Here is a 20,638-nt window from a genome sequence, read left to right on the forward strand (position 1 = left end):
AAAAGGAAAAAATACAGTTGAAACAAAAACTTGGTTTTATGGCGAGTTTTCGGACACTGCCACAGGAAAATCAACCATCAAGGATTGGTATGCTAGATTAGTTTAGACGTGGTGAAATGAGCACCGAAGACGGTGAATGCACTGGACGCCCAAAAGAGGTTGTTACCGGCGAGAACATTAAAAAAATTCAAGAAATGATTTTTAATGATCGGAAATTGAATGCAATAGCAGATACTCTAAAAATATGAACTAAATGTGTACATCATATCATTCACTAATATTTGGGTATGAGAAAGATCTAAAATAAAAGCGTAATAAACCCGAGTTTTTGCGTCGATATGTGACGATGAATGAAACATGGCTGCTTCATTTCTCAAGCCTGTATTCTGGAATGCGCATGTAATAATTTTCATTGACTACCTTGAAAAAGGAAGGACCATCAACAGCGACTATTAGATAGCGTTATTGGACCGTTTGAAGAAAGTGCTGCTTTACCAAGACAATGTACCGAGTCACAAGTCGATGAAAACGATGGCAAAATTCCATGAATTGGGCTTCCAATTGCTTTCTCATCCACCGTATTTCCAGCGTCTATTTCCTGTTCTCAGATCTCAAAAGAATGCTCGCAGGGACCGCCGAAATTGAGGCGTATTTTGAAGCAAAGGACAAATCGTACTACAAAAATGGCATCGAAAAGTTGGAGGGTCGCTATAATCAGTGTATCACCCTTGAAGGGAATTATGTTGAAAAAAAAACTAATATTGTCAATAAAATGTGTTTCACTATGGTAGGCCGGGGCCTTTTCAGTTGACATGTTGTATATGTTGAAGACTTTTTTAAAATTTATTTTGAAATATCTTTTTAAATCCTTTGTAAAGCCCTTGGCTTTGTTAAATTACATGTAATATACTGCTGGGCTTTAATAACTTCATTGTTCAACTCAATAACATTTCCTGACATATTTGGATCAATTGTAAGCGACTTACAATTTAAGTAACAACTGGAAACCCGAACAAAAGTTTTGTTGAAAAAAATTAAATTGAAACTTGAAACTAACCAAAAAAGTCCAAAATATGCTGTAACTTTTGGAATATTTCCACCAAATACAAACACACGTACTCTACGCCTTTTTATTTTCTAGAATAGCCTTCTGAAAGCAGAAAATATCAAATTCAAATATCAAATCTATTTCAGCTTTGTTACCGAATTTATACCTGGAACCACCTATCCGCAATTGAACAAACTAAAACACTGTTTCGCATGCGCCGGGAATATATTGCGCCAACCGCTATACGAATAGTGACGAAAGTAGCAGACTCTTTGGACCACGATGATTTTTACTGTATCCTGTTTAGGGATCCATATATGTACGGACTAGCTGACCACGGCAGACTTCGTACTGCCTCATCCATACTTAAATGTTTCATACTTAAAAAACAGAGTTTTTCTGAAATACTGGCTATTTATAAGGTTTCAATTAGATATTTACAGACAGACACACAGTTATGATACAGTTTGTTAATCAATTTAAAGCTTTCTGATAATTTTTGTTTTGTAGTGCGTAAATAAACAAAGATGATGGTTTTCCGACGCGCGAACCCCGACGTATAATTGTCCATACGCGAAACAAAGAAACTCCAAGTTGATTCCGCAAACTTCCAACGACTGGCCTTGAGATTTATTTATGGTCAACGCAAAGGCCAGACGTACTGGAAATTGTAAACGTTTAAAATCGAATTCATCGTTGCAATCATCGATATACGCGGGATCAAGACATCCCCTCCTTTGTATTTTTCCTTTATGATTGTCTTGTTCTACAGCCAGTCTTGTTCCATTGCACAGTCGAAGTTGATTAATGTTACGCAGCATTATGACAACTGATCCTCTGAGAACTGATTCCAACTGATTCCAACTGATAATTTAAAAAACTCTGTGGGATAGTTGACCACGTTGTCCTGGTTCATAACGGCGTCGACTGATTTCAAGGAAAACTGTCCTGGAAGAAAATTCTGAATGGTAGAATTGAGATCCTCGACTTTTTTCCTCCTGACCATTTTCTAAATGGACTGCCAAATGGACTACGGTGGGGTGTCTTTCATGGATCGCAAATGAAAAGATACGCCAAATTGCTTCGTTGCTACTTACAGAGCGACCCATCTGGTACTGTAACATTTCGTCATTTGAATTGGTTACAGCGAAGACGGCCATATCGCTACCTTTGTTAACATATTTACATATGTACGTTATCGACTTCATTGGGTTACAATATTCCACATTGATGTGAGCCTCCAAAGCTTTGGATAATATTGCAAGTATGGCACGATCCAACGATCGTCTATATCAACATTTTGTCTTCTTACCTTCATAAATATCGATCGCCCATTGTACGCAACTGATCGCCGACGATACAATGGGTATCCATCATTTCCCGTTATGGTTTCAGCAATCAGGTCTCTTGGGTATCACTTGGAACAATTGCCGTCAACCATACAGGGTGAATTGTAGTTGAAATTGTAGTACTAATGCCTGCTGACATTAGTCTGGTTCGATCACTTGCCAGTTTTCATTGGGGTGCTCATAGAACCACACTCTTGAGCATTTATAGAGCGCTGACGTTGAGTAAGTTTGATTATAGCTGCTAGTGCTTCATTTATGGAATAAAAAAGACTAAACTCGCACTAATGTTTACCCTAGGAGCCTTTCATACCAGTCTGATTGACAGTTTACTTTGCGATGCGGATATTTCTTCCTTAAATCTCTACGGGAACTCTTGTTGCTAAACTACGCAGGCTCTTTAAGATTCAAACCAAGACTATCACAATATAAAGGGTCTTGCCTTTATTTCCAGAGAATTTGTAATCGCTTATCATTAGATATTCGTATTGCCTATAGATTTATAAATATAATACCTTCCTAAATTAGTTGGTATGGGGTTTTTGTTATTTATGATTTATCGTATTTGCTATTGGAGATAAATGGTTTACCTTCGCCAATATAACAAGAATAGTGTTAATATATCAATTATATGAATTTTCCCAATGGAGCCATAAATAGTTTTGCATTATTACTAGTAGCTTACTTAGGGCAACAGTACACTGCATTGAGCCAGTCGGCACACTAAGAAAGGTTTCGTTTTTGAAAGGATGGCACTTTGAAATGTCGCACTATCAAAATTTGCTCATTGGTTATTTTTCTATGTGTATGTTACGTTGCCTATATTTATAACTGTTTGATTTTTGTCTTTTTAAGATACCACTTCCTTGAGTGGTTCGATTAGTCTACAAATGTAAACAATTCTTTTGTCGGTGGGTAATAATAGTTTAAAAATCAGTTTATATTTGACATTATTAATCCTTTGCAAACCTCCAGACTAAAGGGATATCAGCATAGAATTGACAGATATTTCTATACTTTGTGGCTATCGCATGGATGTTCATATGTCCATTTCCATGGAAACATGTCACTTGGTAATTTGAAAGTTGGGAGGTGTTATTCGATTGGCATGAATATATTTTACAAAAAGTCGATTAAAATTTTTGATTTTATGAATTTTTAAATAGTTCTTGTAATTACCGCCTCGTGTGTCATTAACATTAATTAATAATTTAGAAAAAGGCCCTGCCAACAAATATATTTTCTTGTAAACATTGAGTACGAAAAATTAAATTGTCTTGCATATAGCGTAACTTAAATCTGACTTAATGTTAATTTGTTGTATTTTCCTCCTACATACAATTAAAAAAGAACTAGTAATTATATATAGTAAAATGTTGATTTGTTGCTGGTTAAAATTATATACTATACAACATATATAATTGAATTCCTGAAGTGTTAAAATCTAAAAATTCCATATCTATACCATATATAAATATTAATGGAGATTAAGTTTTAGATACATATCATTTTAATAGAAATCACAAATCTTGAAAAATTATATAAAATAAGTTTCCGAACTTAACCTTCTAAATATATAAGATAACCTTCTAAATATTTACCTTACTATATGTTTGCATGATTTCTTTTACAGTTTTACTTTACAAGGTAGACGACATGTTAGTCATAGCTTAGGTACTTGTATGTATTCTCATTATTTTTTAAGGACATTTATTCAGAAAAATTGGTATAATATATATGAATTAAAATATTTCCATGAGTTTGTATAACTTTTTCCATCTCTATAGATATAGAGTAGTGTTGGCAACTATCGACTGTTTAGTAATTTACTACTCTTTACTATCGACTGTTTCAGTCGCTATTTTTGATTCTACTAATTTTACTACTTTTCATCTTTAGTTACAAGTTCTACTAGTTTCATTCGACTGATTTTTAACGTTTTGGTTCTGCCGTCCTAGCCGCGACCTTGACAAAAATGTACCTTACTACTACCTTAATTTATGCTTACATAGATTTATATGTAATATATGTAGTTTCATGATTTTTTTTGGTAGTTTTTTTGTAAATAACAATATATTGTTTGTTTATATTATAGCATTTTGGTACGATATTTTTCAAGACTGTTAATGTAATAGGATAAAAATATTAAAATTGGGAATAGTAAATAGTAAAATATTTTGACTGGTTTTATGACAATAATAGGTAATATTTCGATTACTCTCTCGGTTTTTGTTAAAAATATTTCCGTTCAATAATAAATAAAGCATTTATATCTTTAGCTTTTAGGTTTTGTTTAAGTTCTATTGTATTGTCTATGTTCATAATAGTATATTATTTAGAAATAGCAATTAACACATTGAAATACAATAAAACATTTGTGGGATATTATTCCATTCCACGGAAAAATTCCATTTCTTTTTACAGATCCACAAAACATTCAAATATAAAAGTAATTCTACTTCGTTTAAAAGTAAATTAAATTTTTTTCCTTTTCTTTTTTAAGGTTAGTTCGTGAAGAAATTTATATATCTCCATTTCGCTTATACTACCGTTGGAAAATATAACCACATATAAAATTAAATGCTCCAAGCAATCACGAATAGAAAAAAAAAACAGTCGAACCGTGCATTTGTTCTGTATGCATGTGTGACTGTTTCGACTGTTCACTCATATTCATTCTGAGTTCAGTCGATAGTTCCAACGCTAGTATAAAGGAGATTTTGTGTTAGTTATTTCCTATTGTTGGTTTTATTATATATAGCTGCAATACGTGGTTAATTTTGTATTTTTTGTGCTTGGGATTGTCGTAGATTTTAACTCGGGTCTCGCGTATATCACTCAGTCGCCCAACAGGGCACCCGCTTGGCCGCAAAAATCCATCATGCTCTTAAACAGCTTGGAGCAATTGCAGAAGCTTGAAGTAGTTTTTCTGGACTGAACCAAAGCTTTTCACAAGGTTTGCAGTAAAATGGTTTAATTGTAAAATGTGGCCGGTTAGGTTTACCAGAAGATTTAACATTTTTCTTAATATTTAGGAAAACTCATATTGAAATTCATCAACGCTGGCGTTCCTCATAGATTCCCACTTATTTCTCGCTCTATTTAACATTTTCCATTCTATTTAACATACCAGCCGTTGAAGGGAAACTCCAAACACAGCTCGATCACGCGGTCCAGTGGTTTAAATTCTGGAGATTGTAAATCAACCCTCAAAAAACCAAGGCCATCATTTTCCATAAGAAGCATTTCGCAAACCATCCCGCAACCATCCTGTCGCTGGATGACGTCACGCATCTAGGTCTCCTCTTTGACCGACGTTTTGCTTGGCACTTCTAAATTAATAAAGCTACCCAGAAAGGTTCGGTGATGGCAAACCTGCTACATTCTCTGTTCTGCAGTTCCATCTCCATTAAATGCTTATTTTACAAGATGTTAATTCGGTCCGTTCTCCACTACGGATCTAATGTCTACGCATAGGCGTAGAGTGATGTATGAAGTGTCAACTTAATATATATATATAACTTCAGAATTGTTTGGCATGGTGTTAGGAGTAAGGCGTTGAGAACGCCATTTCGCATCATTTCGTTGGTTAGTTTAAATTATCATTACACACACCTGCAAAGAAAGTATTTTATTGGGAAGGTATTTCGTTGGTTGACGACGCACTACGCGACTAACACCTGACGTCACATTCTACTGCTTCATGCAATCTAGAGGTAGAATCAAATGAACTGCAATTGCCATTTTGGATTTGACTCTGGTACTGGTAGGAGTTCTCTTTTGTAAGGTTAAGAATTTTGTTGTTTATAGTTTATTTGTTCTTATACTGTTTATATTTTGATTACAAATAGTAGATAGTAATGGATAAATCATCGATTTGTGAGTACTTGTGTAATTAGGAACAAACATAGCAGGTCAATTGAAAAGTCCCCGACTTGACATAGATGGCGCTAATGGAATTAAATCCACATGTTTTTTAGTTAGCCCTAATCCTCAAAAGATGCGTGCTAAAATTTTGTCGGATCATTAGTGTGAATTATAACATTTTGAGTGAAGCAAATGATTGTGAAAAAAATGGATAAAAATGAATTTCGCGTGTTGATAAAATATTGATTTTTGAAGGGAAAAATACAGTTGAAGCAAAAACTTGGCTTGATACCGAGTTTCCAGACACAGCCCCAGAAAAATCAACCATCAAGGATTGGTATGCTAATTTTAGACGTGGTGAAATGAGCACCGAAGACGGTGAACGCAGTGGACGCCCAAAATAGGTTGTTACCGACGAAAACATTTAAAAAATCCACAAAATGATTTTTGCGCCGATATTTGACAATGGATGAAACATGGCTCCATCATTTCACTCTGAAATCCAATCGACAGTCGTCCGAGTGGACTTCACACGATGAATCCGCTCTAAAGCGTTGGAAAATGCAACAGTTGGCTGGCAAGATTATGGCGTTTGTATTTTGGGATGCGCATGGAATAATTTCCCCATTTTGCTCCTCATCCACCGTATTCTCCAGATCTGGTCCTCAGCGACTATTTTCTATTCTAAGTTCTCAAATAATGCCTGCTGGGAATACATTTTTGTCGAAAGAAGAGGTGATCGCCGAAACTGAGGCCTATTTTGAAGCAAAGGACAAATCGTACTACAGAAATGGTATCGAAAAGTTGGAGGGTAGCTATAATCAGTGTATCACCCTTGAAGGGAATTATGTTGAATAAAAAAACTAATTTTGTCAAAAAAATATGTTGTTCTTGTACTGTTTATATTTTTTTAAATATTTTTTTACTATGGTAGGCCAGGAACTTTTCTTTTGACCTGTTATGAGAATATTCATTTCAGGTGAATTCAATTTTATACGGCATTCAGTATATTAGGCATAGTTGCATGTCCTTTATGTGAATATATCTCGTCAAAATCACAGCTCGTTGATCATTTAGTTAATACACAGCATCATAATTGAACAAGAAACATTTTTTCGCTCGCTTAAAATTTTTTTTTAGTTTTGGGGTTTCTGTTTTGGTAAAAGTATTGGTACTTCCAAATTTGAACGTGTCGATCAGAAATTCATATGAGTGTACCAAGGGGTGAGCTGAGAATTATTAAGACTAGAAAAAATATTATTGCAACAAAACTAGCTGCTAAAATTCTAATGGTTGGGATATCGACCTATTTTAAGCAGTCCTCTTTTTGAATAGACTGAATTTATTGATTCATAAAGATTTATATATAGTATTCAGCAAGCAAATAAATTAAATTCCAGGTACAAAAAATAACAGCGACATTATAAGTGTTCAAATGTGGGTAACTGATGTTAAAAAGGCAGGATGTGGTGATATAAGCCACAATCTTAGTTTCTCTGTACCTACCCTAATTCAGAAAAAGTATATTAATTTAACTACAATAAGTGAAGGGCTATATGAAATGTTAAAAGAATATAGCCATTAATGTATACATGTATATTTTACCCACAGGCTTAATGCATATCATAGAAAAATAGAAATTTCACGACATAGACCACCTTGGGGAAATGTTTTGTTTAGTTCAATAAATAGCAGAAAAATAAAATGGTAAAATGGAACGTGATTGATTGGTCAAATTGTGCCAAGCCATCATTTTTCATGGGCATCGATTTTTAAGTTTGTTGTTGAAAGTTTTGGTGTTTGTTTAGGCCAAGAAATATTTGTTTTACGTTGTGCATATTTCCTTTATTACATTAATTATTATGGAGTAATAATATAAAATTGATTACAATGCATCCGTGTCGTGATCTGTAACACTACATTTCTACTGGGTGTAAATCTACTACCGAAATTAGACATCGTTACCCAAATAATGATCTCGCTCTTTTTGAAAAATGGGTTGATCAAGTAAATGGTAGTAAATTATCTGGATTAACTGCAAACATATCAACGTCATTGTGTCTGTTAAAGGCATTTTAGTGAAGAATTTAGAATTACCCTTCCTTTACGAACAGGTATTAGGGTAAATGTATGTCCAACATTGTTTTTATCAGGTACATATAAAATTATCTATCTACTACATGTCTGTTTATCTATTGTTTTTTAAATAAAAAATCAACCTAATTATGAAGATGTTAGTGGTAATAATGAGAATATTAATTCAATTAATCTATTAAGTTGTTCCTAAGTTGTCGATGTGATGTTTCCATATAAAGAAGTCTTGCAAGAAGGTAGTAATTAAGATAACTGGATAATTAGTACTAATAGATACTATTTTTAATTGTAAAATCATTATCCCGGAGCAAACTGTGAATAAGATGAACATGTTGTCGCCTTAGATAACTTATATTCTTTTTTAGTGGGAGATATGTGTCACTAGAGGTTGTTAAGTCACCAGTTCAGTCCAGAACAAAGGAAAGAGAGAGACGTAGACGTATTCGTCTTTTATATCCTGATTGATATCATGCACTAATCCTCTAGCGCTGCCAACCATATCTAATATATTCTAACACATACTTTTCTTATGTTTACTGTTTAAACTTAAACCTGATAATTACTTATAAAACCGCTTATTGAATTTGATGAAAATAATATTCTGTTTTTTTTAAGGAATTATTCATAAGTTTTATTTAATTAATTTGGATTGAATATATTTAAAATCACGGTTAAAAACTATTTTCGCTCGTTTAATCGTCCTGATGTTCTCAGAACAATACATTTTTAATAAAATTTAATCTGAAAGATTGAAAGAATTTCTTCAAATCCATTAAATATTTTTTGTAGAAACAGGCTCTTATTTTCTTCAAATTCAATTGGCGCCTTCAGAGAAAAGAATCAGATTCAGGTTTTAACATTGGTTTTGTGATTAACATTCGAAATTTTAAGAAGTATTATTTTAGTAAGAAGTATAATATTTTAGGCATTTGCATGCATTTTTGTCAGCGATATTTATTGGTAAAAATACGAATTATCAATATTAGACAACAGCAAGTAACTATTAAATTTGAAGGTATAGATATTTTTCTACAGTACCTTAGAACAAATAATTAACATTAACGGAAACGTAGAAAAGTTTAAGAGTTTAAGAAAACAACCAGAAAAGAAAGCGATAAAATAATTGTAAAAAAATTCTTCACGACCTGATGAGAATAACTCTGTAAATAAAATTAATAAAAATGTCAACAAAAAGAATAAAAAGAACGTATAGAAAACTTTCTCTGGACACTGAAGGGGATGTCTGTTTTTGCCAAGTGTGCGTTCTATTCAGACAGTCTCGACTGGGTACAATACGCTAGTAGCTGAACCCATATTATCTGGTGTGAATGGTGTTTCTGCTTGATAGACCCTGACAGTGACTAAATTAAATAAGTTACTTTTTTCTAATTAGAATTTATTATTATTTTATGAATGTATTTTTTTCTCACATCTTGTATGTTTTAATTTGTTACTCAATTTGCATAACCCTCTGGCTCAAGTGACCAATTTACCATTTCCATTTCCCACACCATTTCTACATCTGCTCTATACTGCTGATATCCCAACAACTATAGAAACAGTACTTCGAACGTTTGATGACAACGCAGTTATAATGACAGAAGATGTATTTCTGTCTAAGGTTATAGAACAAGTATAAGTAGCGGTCAACGATATCTACAAATGGACTAGAAACTGGAAAATACAGCTTAATAGCTCCAAATCTGTCCATGTTAATTTTGCGTTTCGGCGAATTGACAAAATCTTAATTATATCACTGGATGGATGTCCTATTCCTTAAGCAGAATCAGCTAAATACCTCGGAATGTATCTCGATGGTAGGTTAAACTGGAAACAGCATGTTAGACAAGAAGAAGAGCACATTAGATTCAAAGACAACCAACTGTACTGGTTAGTCCGAAGATACTGTCAACTTGACCTAAATCAAAGAGGTTGATTTATAAGATAATCAGGAAGCCTATTTGGACCTATGGGGTGCAAATATGGGGTTGCACTAAAACAACAAACCAAATAGAGAGCCAACGCATACAAAACAAAGTTCTACGTTTAATTACCAATGCTTATCGCTACGTAACCAATGAAAAGCTGCACCATGATCTCGGAACCAAATGGGATATACGAAGCGATCCAAGATTTCGCCTTAAAATATAAAACAAGGTTGCTAAATCACAGCAGCGTGGATGCAATGCAGCTACTGGACAACACGCAAGAAATCAGAAGATCGAAGCGAACCAAACCATACAAACTAGTTTAGTGTGTATTTGTACACGCCGTGCTTGTGTATTAATGCAGGTACAACAGTACACTAGCAATAAATTAATTTGTAAATTAAGATTGTACTAAGCATATCGAATGTCAGATGAAATTAATAGAAAAATATAATAAATATTACGGTATTTTTTGATATCATAACGACGAAATAATGTAATAAATATTTAATAAATAAATTTAATAATTTAGGATATTACAACTAAAATATCTACAGATTTATAAATATATAAAATAAGCATATTTTCACGTGAACATAGGCTTAATTAAAAGTTATAATACTGCGGTTATTAATATCTATAAAATAAATTTATCCCATTTTAAGCGTTTGCAGTCAACCATTACAACTATTTAGCAGTTTCTGCGGCTCAAATTGGAAAGGGTCAGGGGAACTTGTTCCATTTTCACAATGACATTCGGTATGATTTTGAACCATAATATATTTATTCTTCATATTGTCGTCATTATAGAGGAGATATGGCAATCGGATACATATATTTTGCTGTTTCTTCACCATACAAACTTGGTCGTCCCCGGGACAACAACTAATGTATGAGCTGCATCTGAAAATAATAAATTCGAATTAATTTCTAATTACATGTATATATATATATATATATATATATATATATATATATATATATATATATATATATATATATATATATATATATATATATATATATATATATATATATATATATATATTGCGAAAAATTCTAATTTAAATAAAATAATTGAACAAAAATGATATCAAATATAATTTATTTTAACAATATAGTACATCTAATACATATATTATCGAAAGACATAAAACTACAATTAAAAATACAGAATAATTTGTAGGTTAGATTTGTTTTGTTCATATTGAAGTGTTTCCACACCACCCATGAGATATAAAGTTTATTTATATATTTTAAAGTCTCCTTTTACCAACTGTGGGTTTATCTGGACTGGGCTAAAGTCTAACGTGGGCGCCGAATCACGGTCCTCAGCATTAAGTCTACCGACTGGCGAGTGAGCAACTTTAGAAATCATCCCAGAAGACATCCGGTCTTACCCAGCCTGGTTACTGGCGTGACTGGGATCATTTTCCTTGTCGGATTTTACACTCTTGCCTAGAACATTCACAAATTTTAAACAACCACAAACATAAATTTACGACCATGCCCCAGCAGGATTCGAACCCGCGGCTATCGCAACAGTGGGAGGACCGTCCCATCGCCTCTACCACTGCGCCACCAAGCCGACTTTGTTTATTTTTATTTAGTTATTACAACGATTACTATGCACCTATTTTATTCTAAAACCTGTTTTTTTTGTATTACAAATCTAAGTTTGATTATTTTTTACATTTTAGTGGGTTCCTTATTTATTTTTGGAAGTTGGTTCAATTTTTTTGTTAAAAGTATTTTATTTAGTCTATAATTGGACTTCTTTGGGTTACTTCTTTGGTTTGAAATTTCTAGGATGGGTGCAATCCTGCAACTAGGGGGCGCTATTTCTTTGAGGCCCCCAGTAAACTGTATGTTCAACAGCACTCTACACTAGGGGTGTTGGCCACCAAAAAAAATATCGATATATTGATACCATTTTAAACAATACTGATATATCTTTTTCGATATTTTTTAAAAAAATATATCGTAGAAAAAGATATCGATATGTTTTTTACAACTAGTATAAAATATCGATATTTTATAAAAAATATATCGATATTCTTAAGAAAAAATAAAAATAGTGAAATAGTAGCCTAATTTTTTTTTTAATATGTTGAGTAGTGATATTTCTGAGGGTAATTTAAGATTAAGTAGCAAAAATCACCAAAATTGTACTTAAGTTTAAATGTTTATTACAATTATATTTAATTTATTTCGACGCTCTTGACAGTAGATAAAAGTAATTAACAGTAGTTTTTTTTATTAATAAAATGTAGTTATAAATACTGCAATGTGTCGTTTTGGACAATATAGACAAATTTTTGGGTAGATTAGAAAGAAAGACGTAGAATTAAAATAATAAAAATGCAAATCTGTAACATTTTTTTAATAGTTTTTATATGCATTGTGAAAAATTAATTATATACAGAAAAGAAATAACTAAACGCTAGATTTTTATTGGTGAACGAATTTAGTTTGTAAATATATATTAATCCCAATAATCATCTGTATAGTATACTATATATTAATATAACAAAATTTATTCTATAACGTAAAAACCAATTATGAATAAAAATTATAGTATATTCTAAAGTTCTATAAAATTCTAAAATTATAATGATAATATCAAGAGAATTACTAGGATAAGGTAAATTTTAAAGTAGCTATAATGACAGATAATGTAAATTCTAGCTAGTTATCCATTAACAAGTATTTTGAGACTAATAGGGTGTGTTAAATTTGTGTATATGAATTTCAGTATCATAATTCCTATCGGTTATTAAAAAATATGATATAAAGAGTGGGTATGAAAAGTACGTAGATCTTACTGGATTAAAAATAAAGTTACAAGAGAAGAATCCATACATACAAGGAACATATGGAGTACATTGGTGAAGAAACCAATACAAAACCAAATAATATGTAAATATATATGATATTTGATATCAACTTTGTTATGTGTCTTTTATTTCCGCTAATGTTAACAATACCTCGGTTAAAGCTTTTATTTAGATTATTTCAGTTGTCATTCAGCTATTTGGTGACTTCTTCTCTTTAAGCCATAGTAGCAAATTTCAGCATCATAATAATTATCTATTAAATTTCATATTAATTATCCTAAAATATTGATTCTTGTAATTGCGTTATGCTGAGATGTTATTTACTGTGTTACTTAATATGGTCAACTGAATTCTGAACTTCTGAACAACGATATCATATACGGACGTCTCAAAAGTATGGGGAATGTTCAACCCTTAATCCTATTTCACCTGAGGATTTGCAATCTACAACAAACCAAACAGTACTTAGAAATTTGCGATAATATAGTCATTGTGCAAAGGTGTGTCAAAACGCAAAGGTGCCATTTAACAACATCTACAAATGGACTAGAGATTGGAAAATTCAGCTTAAAATAGCTCGACATCTGTTTCTATCAATCTTGTGTTTTGTCGAAATTACAAAAATCTAATTATATTCACTCGAAGGATATCCGATTCGTCAAGTAGAATAATCCATCTCAAAAAGCTGGTTAGTCGGAGGATAATCCCAACTGACCTAAATTCAAAGAGATTGGTTTATCAGTTCATTACAATGCCTATGGGGATTTGTGCGTTTCAAATAAGAGGTTGCGCCAAAAGATCAAACCTACTAGTAATCCAACGTTGTCAAAACAAATGATGACTTCGACATTAAATGGATTTAGGAATTTATTTAAATTATGTATTATTATTTTATTTAAATTTTACATCGTGAAATAACGGTTTACAAAATACCCAGAAATATAACCCCATATGTTGAACACGACAACTAGAACACAAGATTATTGAAGGGTATTTTCTATCATTCAGTAACCGACCATCGTTTGGTTCAGACGTGCCACCATCGACTGCCCAAGCCTTGTCACCAGGTAACATCGCTTTTTTATCTATTTTCTATTTTCCACATTTTATTTTATATCGTCAATAAATAACGGTCACATAATGTAAACACCACTGCTTCATTTGGTTGTACCTCCATTCACCGAAACCCTAAATATGAAATAATGTTACTAAATCATAGCAACGTGGAAGCAATACAGCTACTGGACAACGTGCAGGAAATCTGAAGATTGAAGCGAGCCAAACTACACGAACTCGCAATAATAAATGTTAATCTTAATTTTAGTTTAAATAGTTTAAATTTATTATATTAACAAGTACAATATCAAGTGCATAACTAACGTAAGATTTAATAAAAATATATAATATTTTTACTTCAACATATCAAATGTCGAATCACTTCTATATGCATCTTATTACCGTCTCTTAACACTTTATTTTGTATGTTTCATTTTCATTTATTTTTAGAGCTTATTAATTATTGTTAAATTATTTTATTAATGAAAGTTATGTCTCAACAATCAGGCAGTGAATGAGATATTCTTAAAGCACCTTTTGCTTATCGCCTATGATTTAATGTTACATAAGATAATAAAGACTACGTTGTTGCCAATATGGTCGCAAATTATTCAGAATATCAGATTGTCGGGTTATCAAACTTTATCAAATAAAACGGACTCACAAGACATGGAGTACAAAACGAAATTTAAATATTTAATACTATATGGTGTGTGATGTGAATATTGATTCATGCTATTTTATAAATTTTTACTTATTGAACTGTATGCATTTTTACTACGGCCGAATAACTTCAACCGATATTAAGGAAAATAACAAATTGACACATAATTTACTATTACTATTTTCTGTTTAGCTGAATTTTAGATAAATGTTTGATTCATTGCGATATAACTTATTTTGTTATCGTTACAATTCCAATTAACGTAATTCATTGTAAGATAATCGAAATAAATTGAAATGAAAGTCTAAATATATCAGTTAATTTTTGATAAGAAGGGCGACAGCAATTTAATTATTTATTCCATAAATTAGTTTTCTAATATCTCGCCTATTACAAATATAACATTACTTTACGCTTTTCAAATTAACCTGGGCAAATAAGCCTTTGATTTTGATTTGAATTACAAATGCTGTAATACGTTTTGTTCATATTATAAATTTCGGATATTATTTTGTATATATTAATTGTTTCTCAAAGTTATCCCAACATATGATTTTATTTGTTGTTGATAATAAATAAGATATATTTTTAAATATTGTTTCTCACCATAACTGCATGATAATATTTAATTTTGTGACTGAAGAACTATTTTTGGGGGTTATCTGTATGATAACCATCTGTCTTATCTTATCTGTATGATGTCTGTTAAGATTTGTATCTGCAGAGATGTTTTTGGGGGTTAATTTACCCCATGTGTGTGAAGATCTATGGAGAATATGTTTCATCTAAAATCACTTGTAGATTTAGTATTAAATATATTAATTTTCATATCAGCAATAGAGCCACTGAACATACCCAGTTAAAACTGATAGTTAATAGGCCGTACTCATCCATCGTATATTCCATATCTATTTCTTTGTGATTACTACCTGTTTTTGCCTATTTGGACAATTCAATAATTGGGCCTATATGGTTCCATGTTAAGGTTGGGCATTATATGAATTACTATGACACAAATACATATTTGATGTTTGTAATTGAATTACTTCTTAAAATTTATGATTGGTATTTTATATACCTGGCGCTGAGGTATTTTGTTGTTAGGAAAAATCAACATTTAAAGTTGTCAACACGGCAAATGTACTCTATATCAAATTGGCAAGTATACTTTCAATTGTCATTTTCATTTCTAAAGGGTTATTATTGCGAAACTTCTGTGTTTTAATTAAGTTTATTGGTACGATTGTTGTTACTAGTTAGGGCAACAAATGTTATCGCGGCAAACTTCTGCTTGCTTCATTCTTGTTATTACAAGAAGATATAAGCTTTTTTAATTAAATATAGTCATATTGGCATCATTCATATTGCCAGAGAGCATCACAACAAATAAGAGGGAAAGATGCAAATAGTAACAGACACAATAAAATCAAAATCTTGCAAAGGATGCATTGGAGGCAAATTGCAAAAAATTACATGAAATAATGGCTGTCATTAGTAAAGAAGATGGTAATTTTGTTGTTTTTGGGAAAGGGGTCACCGCTACACTCATGACTCACTCAGACACATCAAAAATGGAGTTGATTTTCCTAAACTATGAAAGCAGAAGATTTATCGTCGCTGAAAGCTATCCAGATATAAACAAACGTGTTGATACAATATAACAAAACATTTTATTTATCAGGATGAGTAGAACATTTGTTCTTGAAAGGTTTTCTTCATTCCATGATAAGAAATTCTTCTTTTACTGATTAATAGGCTGGGCTGGATTAGTTCTAACAGGTCAATCGAAAAGTCCCCGGCCTGACACATAGACGGCGTTACTAGAATTAAATCCATATATTTTTTGAGTTAGCTCTAACCCTCAAAAGATGCATATATAAATTTGATGGATGTCGGATCACTAGTTTGTGAATTATAGCATTTTGAGTGAAACAACTTTTGTTATTGTGAAAAAAAAAAGGATAAAAAGAAATTTTGCGTGTTGACAAAATACTGCTTTTCGAAGGGAAAAAATACAGTTGAAGCAAAAAATTGGCTTGATGCCGAGTTTTCGGACAGTGCCCCAGGAAAATCAACCATCGAGGATTGATATGCTAAGTTTAGACGTGGTGAAATGAGCACCGAAGACGGTGAAAGCAGTGGACGCCCAAAAGAGGGTGTTACTGACGAAAACTTTTGAATGACCGTAAATTGAAATTGAATGAAATAGCAGACACTCTAAAGATATGAACTGAACGTGTATTTCACGAATATTTGGGTATGAGAAACCTCTGTGCAAAGTGGCTGCCGCATGAGCTTACTTTTGGCCAAAAACAACGATTAGTTGATGATTCGGAGCAATGTTTGAAGATGATCAAGCGTAATAAAAACGAGTTTTTGCGTCAATGTGTGACATTGGATGAAACATGGCTCCATCATTTCAGTCCGAGGTCCAATCGACAGTCATCCGAGTGGACTGTACACGATGAACTCGCTCCAAAACGTGGGAAAATGACAGAACAGTCGGCTGGCAAGTTTGTGGCGTCTGTATTTTGGGATGTGTACAGAATAATTTTCACTGACTACCTTGAAAAAGGCAGGACCATAAACAGCGACTACTACGTAGCGTTATTGGACCGTTTGAAAAGAAACTGCTGCTTTATCAAAACAATGCACCGTGTCAGTGAAAACGATGGCAAAAATCCATGAATTGCGCTTCGAATTGCTTCCTCATCCACCGTATTCTCCAGATCTGCCCCCAGCGACTATTTTCTGTTCTCAGATCTCAAAATAATGCTTCCTGGGAAGAAATTTTCGTCGAATGAAGAGGTGGTCGCCGAAACTGAGGCCTATTTTGAAGCAAAGGACAAATCGTACCACAAAAATGGTATCGAAAATGTAGAGGGTCGCTATAATCAGTGTATCACCCTTGAAGGGAATTATTTTGAATAAAAAAACTAATTGTGCCAAAAAAACGTGTTTTACTATGGTAGGCCGGGGACTTTTCAATTGTTTTGTTATTCTATTTACTTAACCTAACATCCGATTGTATTTTCTATTTTATATTTCAAATGCACCATTAAAACATATTTTATATTTCGCATTTTGAATAAATGCCAGATATTATACTATTATCGAAATAAAACAAAATTTTTAGTTAAGAGAAAACGAGGAGAATTTTTGCACACACATAAATTAACAATATTTTCTGTATATCCGAATTTTACGTTAACGATTATCAATAAGAATTCGGTGATTACGTTTTAAAATAGCCTGGACTTTCCTTACCATCTCCGTAAACAATCTTGTGAAATTATCTTTTGTGATTTAAAATTAGATCGACATAATGTTACATATTCTGTATACGACTATATTACCGGGATGGCAATTATGGGGTTGCATGATGAAATTTAAAGTTTGCATGATCTAAACCTACTAGATAGTTGTACTAGATATTATCGGTACGTGGTTTTAAAAAACAACTATGTTTTCTTATTGATAATTTACCTGTAGATAGGAATTCGCACGTTTTCTTCAAATACTGTTCCTTCGTTGTCGGGTCTGAATAGTTTGTCTAGTGGGATGTAAAGGCGCTTCGGGGCACATGGATCCACATCGGGCATGCATTGGGCAATGTCATCCACGTTAATTTCAACTGACAGCTCTCCACTCACAGATATCCAGATCAGCCAGATCGCAGCGCCGACCAAGTTCTTCAGTAGGTTCATTGCACTATTTCTAGTCACTTTCCTACGGGCAATTTTGAAGCATTCGCTGTTTTTTCGGAACTAAAACATTCTCGCCGTTTAAATCCGTAGTACACCCGCACTTAGTGTGATTTTTCACTACCAGATACCGCCTCTCCAAATGAATACCGTTATGCTTGAAGAAATCAAACTTTAAACACACTTCCGTCACAGTGTTCACGTTGCAGTAGTGACCTGTCAGTCCAGGGCAACAACCGAAATACGAACTGCATCTGTTGAATGAAAAAAATGAAATAAAAAATAGGACGCTGTCTTACCGACGCCTTCACCATACACGGCGCTAATAGTCTTTCATTACCTGTGGAGCGGGATGCGCCTGTGGATCTGTACGATTTTTCCTTCGCTGTCTGGTTCTACCAGGTTTTCCAGTGGAATGAAGACTCGACGGGGCAGGCAGGGGTCCTTCGCGGTCGAGCAATATTCTGATCTGTCAACAGATGATTTCAGAGTCGTGCCATCAGCTAGCGTCAACGCGAACGAGATTATCAGATAACTGGTTATGAGTATGTTACTTCTCATACCTGAACTGGCTGTCGGCATTATGGTGGCGTTCTTATAAACTTTTTCGGAATGCTCGGTCGCGGTAACGTGAGTCATTTAATGTTCACTACACCACCGGGTATACGCGGACTTGATTGATTCGGAGACCAACAGTAAAACAATCGTCCCAAATGTAGCAATATTATAGGCATTTTCTCGATATTCGCGATATTCGAAAGCTGCACTTCACACGTAACGCGATTGAATACTTATATATACTGAAACGTTGGCGCGTTGTGATATTAAACTAATAATAAAAACACAGGCCCGCACTCGATTTAAATGTTCAGATAACTCAGATGATGTCGTAGCTCGAACGTGTTAGCTTTCGCTTTCATATATACTCCTTATGGGGCTATCCTAGTCTACAGATTTGAAAAAATTGTCGTATATTCAGAGGTGAACCCTTTAAGAATATACAGAATACTCTGTATATAAATTATATAACATATTTTTAACAAACAAATTGAACTGGCTTCAAAAAATTAATAAGGGACTCACTAAAAAGTAAGAAATAATCAAACTTTGATTTTCAACACACAAAAAACGTTTCAAAATAAAATATATATGTTACGTAATAAGCTTCGTAATAACTACTACACGTATTTTATATTCTACTATATACCCACTATTTAGTTTAATACCTACCTAAATCCATTTATCTATTTACAATATTACCAACTGATTGTTAACACAAAAAAAAGTTTGAAAATTAAATATATACGTAATAAACGTTGTAATAACTAAATAAAAATAAACAAAAACCTTATATAACCTATCTACTATACGTATCTTATATTCTACTATATACCCACTATTTAGTTTAATACCTACCTAAATCCATTTATTTATTTACAATATTATTTTAAATACTACCAACTGATTTTTAAGACAAAAAAAAGTTTCAAAATAAAATAAATACGTAATAATCGTAATATACATACAATTTAGCTTAATACCTAAACCTATTTATCTATTTACAATATTGTTTTAACTACTACCAATTGATTGTTAACACAAAAAAAACGTTTGAAAATAAAATATATACGTAATAATCGTTGTAATAACTAAATAAAAATAAACAAAAACTTTATTTAACCTATCTACTACACGTATTTTATATTCTACTATATACATACAATTTAACTTAATACCTACCTAAACCTATTTTTCTATTTAGAATATTATTTTAACAACTACCAACTGATCATTTTGATGTCGGTACGAGCAACAAATTAGATTTGTTTTATTCGTAATTTAATTTTGTGTATATGTCACATAATTATTTTATTATTTTTGGATTGTTTATGCTGACTATCTTTTGGCGACCGCCGTTTGTTTACTGGACGCTGTAATCATTACACCATAGAGTCAGCTACCTGCAATGTTTCTACGACCTCTCATATGATATGGTTAGTGGTTAAAAAGCGTACTGTATAGCTTCTGCATTTAACGACTTTCAATTTTCCATCACATCAGTTCAAAAGTAATATTATACACAAATATCTGATT

At 32.6% G+C, this 20,638-nt stretch overlaps 1 protein-coding gene across 2 annotated transcripts; it reads right to left on the minus strand.

Moving 5' to 3' along the window:
* Window positions 1–10,789: 10,789 nt before the first annotated feature.
* On the minus strand, window positions 10,790–19,328 carry LOC143198902 (uncharacterized). Of its 2 annotated transcripts, XM_076408524.1 has the most exons (4): window positions 19,108–19,328; window positions 18,885–19,047; window positions 18,327–18,798; window positions 10,790–11,186 (listed from the first exon to the last, which is right to left on the minus strand). In XM_076408524.1, the coding sequence occupies exons 1-3, from the start codon at window positions 19,181–19,183 to the stop codon at window positions 18,570–18,572; spliced, it is 468 nt and encodes a 155-aa protein (XP_076264639.1). In that variant the 5' UTR covers window positions 19,184–19,328; the 3' UTR covers window positions 10,790–11,186; window positions 18,327–18,569. The 2 variants fall into 2 exon arrangements, with proteins under 2 accessions (XP_076264639.1, XP_076264638.1); XM_076408523.1 differs by having other exon boundaries at window positions 18,885–19,328.
* Window positions 19,329–20,638: the final 1,310 nt, after the last annotated feature.

The sequence above is a fragment of the Rhynchophorus ferrugineus genome, unplaced genomic scaffold (genome assembly GCF_030347505.1).
Source record: "Rhynchophorus ferrugineus isolate W39M unplaced genomic scaffold, kcgeb_rfMv2 rfM6, whole genome shotgun sequence".
Lineage (NCBI taxonomy): Eukaryota > Metazoa > Arthropoda > Insecta > Coleoptera > Curculionidae > Rhynchophorus > Rhynchophorus ferrugineus.

Bases quoted from the DNA above. Each gene is read 5' to 3' on its own strand.
- LOC143198902 (XM_076408523.1), bottom strand. From the start codon at position 19,183: ATGACTCACGTTACCGCGACCGAGCATTCCGAAAAAGTTTATAAGAAC. The intron at 18,799-18,884 runs GTAATGAAAGAC...TTCATTCAACAG, and splicing joins AGGCGCATCCCGCTCCACAG to ATGCAGTTCGTATTTCGGTT.